The sequence below is a fragment of the Prosopis cineraria genome, unplaced genomic scaffold (assembly GCF_029017545.1).
Source record: "Prosopis cineraria cultivar Desert tree isolate PC_DT_omini unplaced genomic scaffold, ASM2901754v1 PC14, whole genome shotgun sequence".
NCBI lineage: Eukaryota > Viridiplantae > Streptophyta > Magnoliopsida > Fabales > Fabaceae > Prosopis > Prosopis cineraria.
This window is the reverse complement of record NW_026555345.1, coordinates 7,666,588-7,680,734: the sequence shown is the minus strand read 5'-3', so window position 1 is coordinate 7,680,734 and position 14,147 is coordinate 7,666,588. Positions and strand designations below refer to the sequence as shown.

Here is a 14,147-nt window from a genome sequence, read left to right as displayed (position 1 = left end):
TCAATTGGTGATGACTGTCTAATGTCATTTTTCCTCCTACCTATATAAACATGACCAGTGTTATCATTAAATTTAATTAGTTGAGCAACTCTAATGTTATCAACAAGATCTATCAATGTGGTTTCTTCAATCTTCAATGTGTACTTCAAGTTCATTGTCTTTATTCTAGGACACACCTCTAATAATATTAATTTTCTAAGTGCATAGTATGTCATCCCCTCTGTAATAATTCTAGTAATTACGTTGCCTCCCTCATATTTCACATTCCTTTTACTTGTCCAGACATAATCTCCACCATGATGGAAAAAACAAAATAACTTCTTCCCTTAAATGCTTGCCACCGATTATGCGAACTTGAAATATTAAATTAATGTAGAAAAACTTACATGATATTAGTCATAGAAAATTGATTGTAATTTTGGTTTAACAATTACAAATAATATATTAACAACAAAGCAATGCTATTCTAACAACACAAAAGTCAACAGGTCAAAACTTCCAAGGCTTCAAGCAAGCATATTCCAAAGAAACAATTCATTATTTAACAACTAAAATTTCTATTTTAACAATATCATGTTACAGCTTTGACAACACAACATAAAACACATTTCAAAATGACTCTCTGTAAAGGACACATGCAACTCACATTTAATGCATCTGATGCATTCTGTTTCAATCAAATTTTTTAGTTGTTATTAAATGCTACACTTTACACGCACATGACACACAACTTTACACACAGACAATGAAGAATGTGGGAGATAGGGGCGGAAAGATAGTTGCATTAATTACCTCGACGTGGGAGATACAATTCAAACATTTGGATGTGCTCAACTCGCTTTGCATATAGTTCCAACATTATGATGCGTTCAATTCACTCTACTAACAACCTCCACATCATATAGCATTCATGCTAGAATATTATCCATGACTAAAAATAATATGCTATGTGAGAACATTTAAGAAGACAATAATGTAAGACAATAATAGATGATTCCAGTTTTTTCATTTAAAATTTGTTCTATTTTGCTTGCAGAGCCGGTTGAGAGAAAAGGAAAATATTCCATAACTTTGACTCTAAGGCTTCTTTTAGCTGGGAAGAAGTTTCTTTCATTCTAAAGGACATTTTAATCTTTTTGCTTATGAAATTAATATCTAAGAAGGATTAGAGGACTGCAGAACAAATATAAAATTATTTGCTCTTTATGTGATATAAATTTTACAAAAGTGGTCCTTGGATGCTATTTTTCCTTTTTTTTTTTAAATTAAGCAAAGGCATTTTAGTAATTGAACCGGAAAATTCAATTTCTGACAAAGGAGTTTGAGTCTACCACGGAAATTCCATTTTTTTTTAATTATATTTACAATTACATAGCTTACTTGAGAAGCTGATTAGTCCGTATTAGAGTCTGCTTTTGGTATTTGTTTGCATAGACCTGATCTTCCCTTGATCCAGCCATCATGTTACCTCTTTTGGTGGCTCTCTTCATCTCTATCAATATTTCCTCCGTTGTTGCCAATCATGTTCGGTTTACAGGCTGCAGAAACAACCCTTTCAGCTGCGGAAACATCCAAAACCTCACATATCCCTTCTGGGGAGACAACCGAGCTTTCTACTGTGGCCTTCCAGATTTCCAGCTCAGATGCGAAGCCAATATCCCAAAGATAACCATAAAGGCCGTCAAATATCGGATTCTTGATTTGGAAGGGGCTTCACAGGTTCTTACAGTCAGGAATGATAACTATAATTATTTTGACAGTCTGTTCAACTAATCATTCTAATTATGAGAACAATACAATTGATTCAACAGTGTTTAGGCACGTAGATGGGCTTGCTCATGTGACCTTCCTCAATTGTTACGATAATCATACTCCATTTTCACCCTCTTCTCTTAATCAAATTTGCTTCGACAGTAGCAATAATACATATAGTGTGTACTATGTTTTGGGACAAGTGTATAACGGGGATTGCGCGAGTGTTATCATGCCGATAAGAGAAGCCCAAACTGAGGCAGTTCTGAAGGGACAATTACATGCAGCCTTAGATAAGGGTTTTGGGTTGAAATGGAAAGCAAATGAAGAGCAGTGTGATAACTGCACTAAATCTGGTGGCAAGTGTGGCTATGACAATCAATTCCTCTGTTTCTGCAAACAGGGACCTCAAAATATTTCATGTCCACAACCACATGAATCTTCAGCTTCAGGTATGTTATCACTTCCTCATGATTGCCCAAGAAGCAAAAATATAAGCAAACTACTATATGTATAGTTTTGATAACCAATGTTTGCTATGTAAAGGTCTCTGCCTCTTAAAGTTGCTTCGAAAACATTATCTCACAAGAGCTATGCTAAGACCTGACAATACCTCAACATGACTTTAATAGCATGAGATATCAACATAATTGATACGGGGGTATATTGATTGGGGGACAAAGCACAAGAATGTGAAATGTAATTTACCATCATTTGAATGAGGTCTCTACTATATCCCATGAGCATGTGCTTGATAGAAAGTTTGACATCTTAAAGTACAAATTGATATTGCTGTCATCTTCATTTTTTAATTAAAAATTTAATGAATTGTTCAATAATCTTGAAGCTTAATATTTGAAAAAAAAAAGACAGAAAAATCTCTCTAAGGATTTTCTAACACTAATGACTCTTGGTGAAATGACTAAAATACCTCCAGTTTAAACTGCTTGTTCTGTTTTAGTCATTGTCAAAAAAAAAAATTATTACTTAAATTAAAGTAGTTATGGATATTTACAATATTTAAATTTTAGTGAATAAAAAATTTGTATGGAAAAAGTTATAATTACTTGTTCCATTTTAATTATCATCAAAAGAAAAGTAATCATTGTTTAAACTATAATAACTGATATTTACTTTTTTGGCGGCTAGGGCAGTTACTTTATTTTTTTTTTAATTTCAAATTGGGGGCATTTTAGTCACTGCACCAAAAATGATTGATGTCAGAAAGATTCCTAAAAACTTTACAAGAAATTATGAAGAATTATGTAAAATCCTGTGAAATGATAATTTAGTCTGTATAGTTTGAAAAAGAGTCTCTCTAATGTTATTGTTAGAACTGTTGAGATCTTCTATTTTCATTTTGAACTATCTTGTTTCTGTAATATAGACTCTTTTTTCTCTTAATGGAAGTTAGTTATTATGCCATTTAACTATTGTTTTAATTACTCTAATAAAAAAGATTCAAGATAGTATCGTTTTAACTGAAAAAAGGGACTAAACTGCACTTAAGTCAACTAGAGGTGACACCGATCAACTTAGAATAAAGGAACTAAATCGTTTGATGAACAAACTAAAGGAACCAAGATGAAATGAAGCATTATTTATTTTGTAAATAGCTTATTGACTTTCAACTGAAGCATTATACCATGTGAGCTTTGGAACTTGAATCTGACAATGACGTGTGTTTACATTTATTCTGCCAGATTGTTGTAAACAAAACATGGTGTTGAGACGAGGGAGTAACAGTTGTCACTGCGTGTATCCCATAAAGCTAGACCTTCTCCGAATGTCCTCCAAAACTCCAATTGGAATCTTTTTCTCGACGAATTAGCTACCCAACTTGGGTTGCAAATTTCCCAGATTGAATTGGTAAATTTTGATGTACTCTCCTTATCAGCATTAAATATATCAATGGATATCACTCCACATGAAGGGACCAGTTCCTCTGCCAATGAAGCATCTAGAATAAACTCTTCGCTTTCAATGCACAAGATTCAACTAGACCCTAGATTGGTGGGTGACTACAAACTTCTCAATTTGACGTGGTATGAGCCTCGGCCTCCATCTCAAGGTAAGTCCAAATCATTATACTTTGGTGTCCTTGACAATTGAAACTTATGTCAAGATGATAATTGTACTGATGGCATTTAGCTAATGCTTGTATTCACTTAGTAATGAAGCTTTTAATTGCATAAGATTATCGTTACTACAGCTTTACTATGTTGCAAAAATCTACAAAATTATGTCATAAATTAGAAGAAAGTCAGAGAGGCTCTTTCCCAAACTACACTAAAGAATTATGTCATTTCACAAGATTTCATTATCATTTGCATATTTTAGGAAGTTTTTTTTTCCTGTTATTTTCCCCTTATATTTTAGTGAAAAATTGCCCAAGATTAGGAGAAATATTTAGATAAATCAAGTGTACTACATCATTTGTGATCTGTACAATAAAAATATGACATTTAGATGGTATTTGATATAAAGTGATTCTAATATTAATGATAATAGAAAAAAAAAAGAAAAAATTAAATGTGCATTCTGTTATAAGAATAAAATAAATTTTAAAAATGTCACACAAGATTTTATTTAAATTATTTAGAGTATTTTAATTGGATAGATATGTGATGCACTCAGTCTATCTAAGTATTTTTTCAAGATTGGATATTTTTCCAAAATAATTCCACATAAATGTTGCCCAATTATATTGGTTTAACGAAAGAAAAACTTTTCTTATAATGATAATAATTTTTTTTTCCAAAGAAAGAATAAATTTACCTTGATATATTATAAAATTTAATTTACTTTATTGATAAAAACACTACTAAAAAATTAATACTAGTAATAAACAAATTCCTTACTAAAAAGTAATACATATCACAAATTTCTAACTTGGTGACATACATTTTCATTATTAAATCTGTCGGAAATTTAACATCACTTGTCACACGACAGATATCGGATATGTGTTTGTTACTAATTTTGTGACAGGGTTACTATCACAAAAAATAAACTTGTCTGCGACTAATTTTTAAATAATGAAAAAACAAAGTTTTGGAATTCTTTTTTTTTCTCGTCTTCTCTAATCATCCAATATGAACCTGTGACCTCCCATGCTCTAAAAATCGTGTGGGTATACATACAAATTTGTCTATTATTAAAATTTTTATATGATTATTGATTATATTTTATATGATATTTTTTATTTGTTAATAATTAGTAATACAATTTAGTGACATAATCATATTTATCACTAATTAAAATTTTGAATATTAAAACAAAATTGTCAAACTTCAAAATTCGTCACTAATATTTTAAAATCAGTGCAGCTTTTAATTGCAGTGTAATGCTGATAGTAATTCTCTGTTCTAAGCTAACTTGCTAATTGCAGAATCAAGAAAGAAGCCGAATCGGCTACTCAAGATTACTATAGGTAATACAAAAAGTAATACTTACTTTTTTATAAAAACATAATTTTAAATTCCTACATTTTGCTCGAATTTTACTATAAATTTTTGCATTTTATTTTTAGTGTTTTAAATCCCTACACTTTTATTTTTTTATATTTTAGGTCCTTATAATATCACTCATAGAGGGACCTTAAACACTGAAAATAAAAGTGTAAGGATCTAAAATATTAAAAATAAAATACAGTGATCTATAGCAAAATTTGAACAAAATGTAAAGACTTAAAATTATATTTTTCCTACTTTTTGTGCCCCTGCGTGTTTATGAATGTTAAACTATATTATGTTCCTTAAATATGTAGGCATTTTAGTAGGAGGAGGTGGAGTTGCTTTAATATCTATTTTGATCATTTACAATCGCAAGAAGCGTTTGATAAGAAATGAAAAATCGGAAAATCTTCAAAGAAAAGGAGCATGTCATGATTACAATGTTCAGTCATTCATGAAGAATTTTGATTCTTTGGCACCAAGACAAGATAGTTATTCAGAAGTGAAAGGAATGACAAAATCATTTTCACACAAATCAGGTGATGGAGGATATGGTATTGTATACAAAGCAAGTCTGCCTAATGGCCATCTAGTGGCAGTTAAAAAAAAAAGGGAATCTATAGGAAGTGGAGAAGAATTTATAAATGAAGTTGCAAGCATTAGCAGAACCTCACATGTCAATATAGTTACTCTCTTAGGATTTTGCTATGAAAGGAATAAGAGAGCACTAATTTTTGAATACATGTCAAATGATTCCTTGGATAACTTTATCTATGAAAGAGGGTCTCCAAATGCTTTTGCACTTTGGAGTGGAAGACATTGTTCCAAATTGCTATAGGCATTGCTCGAGGGCTCAAGTATTTACATCGGGGTTGTAATACAAAAATTTTGCATCTTGATATTGAAGCCCAAAACATTTTTTTTTGGATGAAGATTTTGCCCAAAAATATTTGATTTCGGGTTAGCAAAATATGTCAAAAGAAAGAAAGTATTGTGTCAATTTTGGACACAAGAGGAACAATTGGGTTCATTGCACTTGAAGTATTTAGTAGAGCATTTGGTGGTGTTTCTCATAAAGCTGATGTTTATAGTTATGGCATGTTAGTCCTTGAAATGGTTGGAGGAAGGAAGAATTATGACAGCGGAGGATCAAATGCCTAAGAAATGCATTTTCCTAATTGGATTTACAAGGATCTTGAACATGATAATCATCTAGCTAGTTCTTCCAGTATCATGGAGGAAGAGAATGATGAGGTGATGGTAAGGAAAATGACTTTAGTAAGTCTATGGTGTATCCAAATAAATCCATTTGATAGATCTGCTATGAGTAAAGTGGTAGAAATATTAGAAGGTCGTCTTCAATCATTATCCATTCCGCCAAAACCCTCATGGCAATTTACTGCTAGATCACCGTTACAATTCTCAAGTGGACCTTCCCATGAAATCCTGCAGACTAATTCAATAAGCACTTGATTGATTAATTAATACAATGTATTGGTGAATAATCCATTAACATTTTCAACTGTTGCTTCCTTTCCTGTTTGTTGATAAACATCGAGTCAATTAATTATTCAAAAATTTTTAAGTTGTATTTTCTAAATTTAATTTCCATCCCTTTCATATTTAGCTTTGCATTGTACTTTAGAATATCTCTAAATATAATAATCAAAGTGAAAGACTTCAGAAGTGACTATGTTCGATAGACTTGCCACTTGTAATTAAAGGATTACAATTATTTAGAAAGCATTTAATTGAGATGCATTCCATCTGCTGCTGAAGACAATTCACTTTATTTTCATCTGCATTGGTACATCCATATAAAATTTTTATCTGTATATTTTATATACTATTATAGAGGTAGTAATAAAAATGGAAAACTAGCTAGCACAAATGATAAGCAGTGAAATCAATATCACATCTTAATTTAAAATTTTAAAACTTAAATTTATGAAATCTCTCATTATATATATAAGATTTAAATTCTCTGAAATTGTGGGTGATGAATTTTTATGAAAATTTTCCGTTTAAAAGAGAGAGAAGATTTTATCTTTTATAAAAATAATAATAAAATGAGCAAAAATACTTAAAAAAGGAAAATTTAACATAAATTCACCCATCATAATTTCAGAGAATATATATATATATATATATATATTATTTATCATCCACGATCAATATTTAAAACGAAGGACTTTTCCGCATTTAGTTAAGTCCACGCTCTTACTTACATCAAAACATCAATGAAAGATGATTTGCAAAATCATTACCTCATTCTCTCATATCATTAGTTTGAGAGGTTGGTTTTCGTTTTAGTTAGCAAATTGACCATAGAAGGAAAGAAAAACTCTTAAACACACTCTCAACAAGGTCAAGTCTATTATTAAACAAGCTCTCAATTAGGTCAAGTCTATTATTTATCTCATCCTCAAAATCAAAGCACTCAAAATTGATGATTTTGGCAACATATTTTCACTCTTCTCACTGCAATTCCTTTCTTCATCGGTGCCATCCTCTCTCACCATGCAGGGACGTGCAGAATTTGGCCGCGTCCAGGATCTGGATCCATCTAATGACTCTGAGCCTCTTGGTACGAATTCCCAGCCTGCTTGGAGACTTGCCTAATTATATTATACCTTGAACAAGATTGTTTGTACTACGATGACATTATTTAAAAATTAACTAAATAACTAGAGCTTTTGTAAGCATTATCATCACGGAGGATAACAAGAGGGAGATGGTAAGAAGAGGTAATATAACTTCTATTTTTAAACTTTTTTTCAATTATCAATTTAGTTTTTAAACTTCATTTTGGTATAGTTCAGTCCTTACAATTTACTGAGTCAAAAAATTATAAGGATTGAATTGTATCAGGTTAAAAATTTATAAGAATTAAGTTGATGAGATCCATATCTAGGAGCTTTGAGAGGTATATTTCTGAGGTTGTTGATGAGAAATCAATGTTTTCACTGACTCAGGTGCCTCAATCTTTTATATGGTATAATCTTCCTAACCTTATTTCTTTTTACTGTATATGGCTCTGATCTGGCAAGTGATGATGGATGCCATGGTTATTATCTTGGGTTCATTTTATCTCCTATGTTACAATTAGTGAAGCTGGAATAAGTTGGTAGTATGATTAATGTTCTTTAATCATGAGGGGTTGTGATGGTCTGAATTATACTGTTGATCCTACTATAGTTTAATTTGGATGCATGATTGGATTAGATCTTTTCTTGGAAGCAATGGGATGGTGGTACTTTTTCTTAATGAGGATAATTAAAAGATGAGTTCCACCAGTTGTTGATTGTAATTGGATGATGGTATTTCCTTCATTGGTTAGAAGCAGGGGAGCAACTAATAAAATAGAAGCCATGTCTAGAGCTTTATATTAGTGTGTTGCTATTGATTTTTCAAAAATTTGGTTAGTGTCAGATTTTGTCACTCTGGTTGAAGCTCTTATTAGTGCCTTGTTTTGTCCCAAATGGGATTATACATTTTGAATCTTTGTCAATCACTAAGCATGTACTATTTTGAAAATGTGTTTGGTTTGAGGATGTTGCAGGGGAGTGAGGGAAAATGCTTCCCTCCCCACCTCCAATTTAGAGTTTTTTTTTTAATCTTTATTTTTAGGGAGGGGAACTAAAATTTCTGACTAGCCTGCCCTTAATTTTTTTAGTGATATTCCATAAATACCCATTTATAAAAAAAACCTTCCCTTTCAGTCATGCTTCTCCACAGATCTCGTCTCCTCAATGGCTCACCCAGCTTGTGGGGTCCATGCGTGTGTTTAGGTGAGCATCTGGCTATCGGCACTTCTTCGTTTTGGGTGAGTTTCACTCTGTCAACCTGAACCTTTGACCAGGTTGCAGACTGGTCTACGCCTGAGCTGTAAGCTGTAGTGAAAGAGATGTGCTCCTTGCACTGGTCACCAGGCCCCCATCTCCACTAGTTCCTCTCCTTGATCATCTTTTTGATGTGTCGAGGAATATGACTTAGGAATATTATGTTTACTTCTTTACTTTTTTCCCCCTTTATCTTTTATCTTTGTTCATTGTTGGGCGCTGTGATGAACTATTGTTGTTTCCTTTTAAGTATTAATGGAGTATTTTTGTGGCAAAAGAACTGTAATTAATTAATTAATTTTATCACGTGGTTCTAATATGTCATTTTGCTCGGGAGTTATTCCCAGTTTGCACGTTTTTTGAATCAGTATGGCTCTACTGTGCATTTGGGAAGGCTGGTTATGAAATTCAACAGTGGCCATTTTTTCTCTCTCGCGAGTCAATGAGTTTGCACGTTTTCTGAATTGTCTTCATCGGGCATCCTTCCGGGAACTTGGTTGCGTGATTATTGTTCACTGGTCTCTGTCATTTTCAGTTTCAACATTGACTTTGAATGCTGACTCGACCATATCATAATCTACGAGTCTAGCGCTGGTTAGCTGTTTCATCATGAACCTGATCTTCAAAGGAATCTGAATCTCCCCTTAACCTCATCCCTCGTGTTCTTTCTTTTGCTCTCCCTCTTCATCTCTATCAATCTTCCCACATCTCTTGGCGATGATGATGATGATGTTCGCTTTAGGTGTTCAACTTATACCCATCTTAATTGGCTCAGTTTTGCCTCAATTATATCAGGACAGGTCTCATTCTGATCCAAAAATAATCGAGATGAGATGGGGAAGCAGTTCAAGATAGAACAGAACACGAGATTGCCTTCGAGACATCTTGTCCCATCTTGAATACTATATAGATATATATTATTTATTATTTTAAAAACAGACGTTAAATATATTAATTATATTAATATTGTTTATACTTATATTAATTATAATTTCAATTCTTGCTATTCTTATTTAAAACTAACAAATTTTTATATTAAAAATTTTAATGATATGGAGTAAGAAGTATATGTTAATATTTTTTTTTACAATATATTAATTATATTAATATAATTTATAATATCTATCTATTTAATAACTTTTATTTATATTATATTTCTTACTTTATTTTGAAAAGAGTTGCTAGCTTACATATTTTAACTAAAGAAAAAGAATAATGACTTGATGTTGTGTCGGGCTTATCTAGTATTGTTACTCTTATAATCTAGAAATCACTTGTAATTGCTATTATGATATGTTATGTCTCATGTATATTTGATTTTAAATTGTACATTTATAGTTGTTATTGATATAATTTAATAATTGCTGTGATTCAAATAACCGTGTTATTTTGGTTTTAAATTTAATAAGGTATGTGATTTAAAATTTTAATTAAAAAATATTATTATCTAGACTTTTCTCCTATGTTGTCTACTTTATCGGGAGGGTGGGACATTCTGATCTCATCCCGGTCCCTTCCTAATTTCTAATGGAGATAAGACAACATTTAGGATGGGATAAGACATAAGATAAAAATTTAGTCCTGATAATTTTTCGGGACTAGACACATACAGGATACGCTTCTCACACTGTAGCAACACCTTTAGCTTTGGATACTTCGATAACATTCCATATCCCTTCTAGAGAGGCAACACAGCCTCTTATTGTGTCCTTCCAAGTTTCCATCTCATAAGCGAAGATGATAACCCAAAGATAACCATACAGTCCCTCCAATATCGAATTCTTGCTTTCCATTGGAGTTCACAGATCATTATAGTGATTAGGGATGATTATCATGCAAATATTGTATAGTCACAAAAAAGGTCAACATCATCTTAATCCTCTCAAGACATATCAGTTTTTGGATGAACAAACTTGACAGGAATTTTACAAGATTTGAACTTCTGAAAAAGCTATGGTTAGTTATTTCTAATTTATTTAATTGTAGTAACTAATTATATTAATTTTTTTATTTTTTATTAACAAGAAAAACAAGCAAAAGGTAAAGAAATTGGTTAGAGAATTGAATGCCCTCACACAATATTTCATAGGAGTTATGATCGTGTTGACGATATCTTGATGGATGAGAAGTTGAAGAAGAGAGAAGAAGAAGCTAAATTCGATCTTTCTATTCTCTTATCCCTATCATTGCCCGTCTCTCGTGAGGATAAATAGAGATATGGTCATCAATATAAGAAAGGAGGGTATACAAGTGAGAAGGCACGTGAGGTTGTCAAAAAGATTGTAAGTAATATTTAATTCTTTAATTTTTTTTATTCAATTACCAATATAAAATGTTATGATATTTGTCTTGTTTGTTATAGGAGGCTTTTAAGGAACAACAATCCCAAGGGTCCTTCGTTCTAAAGGGTAGAAATGACATTTTGGTGGTTACTACCAGCAAACCAGAGCATCCGGGATGCATTAGAGGTGTTGGATTTGGCATGGAAATCAGAGATTACTTTAGAGCACATGCGCACCCTAGCAGCTTGAGTATTGTTACAAGAGAGGAGCTAGAAAATGTAATAACAAATATAAGGCAACAAGCAATGAAGGATGCTGAAGCTTCATTTGAAGCTCGCTTGGAAGGCCAGCTTGCAAAAATGAAAGAGGAGATGATGACCTTTATGTCCTCATGACAAGAGATGACTGCCGATGCACCTCATACACAGTCTCCTAGATTTCACAGCACAAAAGAGAGTAATGTTTTTGAACACATGTCAGGGGGTCCTTCAACAGGAAACACAGGTGAACCATGTGAGCTATATCTAGAGGATCCTAATAGATGCTTGTTCACTCTTGGCAGCATTCACACTTTGAGACAAACCGTCCACCACAAGCAAATATAACAAAATCAAGTCAGAGTGGTGGTAGAAAATATAAAAGTAGCGAATGTACTGGTACCATTCCTTACTGATGAGGTCAAAATTGTGTCTAAAGCTATTGGTACTTTTATCATGCGGCCTAAGAGATTTGTGACTATGGTCCAAGCTAAGGTATGTTTTATTAAATATTTCATACATCTTATTAAATATTTCTTTCTTATATTGTCTTTTAATTAACTATCTTTTCCCCTTTTAGCTTCTCTTGACAAATAATTCCCTGCTAAAACTTCCATAACCCCCGTTGTAACCGCAGCCGCTATAGTTGACTTCTCTCCAACAAATAATTTTATTGTTCTACGATAAATCATTCCAAGAAAAAAATTTTACAAAGGAAAAGGATGTTGTAGGTATGGAGAGTCCAATGATGATTGAACGAGAAGATTTGAATCGACTTCTCTGAAAAAGTCAACTTACCACAACATCAATTGAGCTATTTATGCTGTAAGTATATTTTATTTAAATATAATTAACTTATTAAGATCAGTCAACTAATATGATTGCATTATCGCAAGTACCTCTATTGTTTGTGCTTTACATCAGGCAAAAGTGATAATTTCATATTTTTTTGCCCTTATCACATGGAAGAAAAGGGGAATACTCCTAAAATAAGATCTCAATACCTCCAATAACGAATATGTAAAGTTAAAAATGATATTTTCATGGCTTCATATGTGCACTCGTAAGAATCAATTTACAATTGATAGTTTTTTTTGTTAAATGTAGATTTCTTCTAATAACTCAGTATATTTTATAAGGACCATTGGCTACTGATTGTTCTGTCATTTAAGAGTAACACAGCCTTCTTCTTATGCTCCCTCTATTACAAACCAAATAAGGATATAAAGAAGACGATAAACTCGTAAGTATACTTATATAAAAACTATTAAGTTTTATGGATATATTATTAATAAATCTTGTGACGTTGATCATAGAGCAATGAAAACATATCAAATAATAGTCTTGAAAAAACTCCCACGTGAACTAAAGGATGTAGATTGAGTCAAAGGTAAGTTAAAACTAATATTTTATTAATATATTCAATTGTTAATATTTATTATTGATTCTCAATTGCTTATATATACATGTATATGTTTTTGTATAGAGTTGTAGGCAACCACCAAAGAGTAGTTTGTGCGGCGCATATGTAATGAGACATATGCTCAACATCATCACATTGGAAATGATTGGATTTAAAAATGAGGTAACTATATTTTTTAAAAGCTAATTTTATTGTTACTTGAATTAATTGGTTAATGTTTTAATTGCAATTTTATACTTTAATATAGATGTTTGACATTACAGATCTATTTTTTGAGGAAGAGGTTGACGACATCCTCACATGTTGGGCACAATATTTTGTAGATGGTATGTAAGGTTTAAGTAGTTTTTTAAGAAATTGTATAAGACAATTTGCAGGAATTGAGAAAATAAGTAAAAAAAATTAATTTTTTTATAAAAATTACTTTTGGCAGCGGTTATGGCCAGAACTGCAGTTACAAGTCTTCTTCTTTTAAAAAAAAAATTGAGCAAGCAACTTTCAACAATGAACATAGATTTGCTATTGAAAGTTTACTTTTAACAACAGTTAGACAACCGTTGTTGAAAGTCACATATTTTTAACATTCCTTAAAATAATAACAATTGTAAAATTACCGTTAAAAATATTTTTTACTCACTATTAAAAGCCTATCCTATAATAATGGCTGCAATGAAAGAGATGTAGTCTTTGTACTGGGTGAATAGGCCCCCATCTCCATTGGTTCTCCTCCTTGATCATCTTTGTGATGTGTCTAGGAATATGACTTAGGAATGTCATGTTTACTTCATTACTTCTTTTTTTATTGGGTTTATTTTCTATATCTTTTATTTTTGTTCGTTGCTGGGCGCTGTGATGAACTATTGTTTCGTTTGAAGTATTATTGAGGTATTTTCATGGCAAAAATAAATGTAATTAATTAATTAATTAATGTTATCATAGGCTTCTTAAATTAAATGTCATTTCCTCGGGAGTCATTCCCAGTTTCCACGTTTCTGATGAATTTTCTTCATTGGGGCTCCATCTTGGAACTTGGTTGCTTGATTATTTGTCACTTGCCCCATCATTTTTAGTTTCACCATTGACTTGCAAAGCTGACTCGCCCATATCATGGTCTGCCAGTCTAGTGCTGGCGCTGT

At 32.0% G+C, this 14,147-nt stretch overlaps 1 protein-coding gene and 1 pseudogene across 1 annotated transcript; both read left to right on the top strand.

Moving 5' to 3' along the window:
* The first annotated feature begins 1,721 nt into the window (after positions 1 to 1,721).
* On the top strand, positions 1,722 to 5,175 carry LOC129293035 (uncharacterized). The gene is made up of 3 exons (XM_054930838.1): positions 1,722 to 2,204; positions 3,456 to 3,823; positions 5,144 to 5,175. The coding sequence occupies exons 1-2, from the start codon at positions 1,736 to 1,738 to the stop codon at positions 3,581 to 3,583; spliced, it is 597 nt and encodes a 198-aa protein (XP_054786813.1). The 5' UTR covers positions 1,722 to 1,735; the 3' UTR covers positions 3,584 to 3,823; positions 5,144 to 5,175.
* Positions 3,664 to 6,680, top strand: LOC129292295 (LEAF RUST 10 DISEASE-RESISTANCE LOCUS RECEPTOR-LIKE PROTEIN KINASE-like 2.5; annotated as a pseudogene).
* The last annotated feature ends 7,467 nt before the right edge of the window (positions 6,681 to 14,147 follow it).

Excerpts from the sequence above, each read along its gene's own strand:
- LOC129293035 (XM_054930838.1), top strand. The coding sequence starts at position 1,736 with ATGATAACTATAATTATTTTGACAGTCTGTTCAACTAATCATTCTAAT. Across the intron at positions 2,205-3,455 it reads ACATGAATCTTCAGCTTCAG|ATTGTTGTAAACAAAACATG; the intron begins GTATGTTATCAC and ends TTATTCTGCCAG.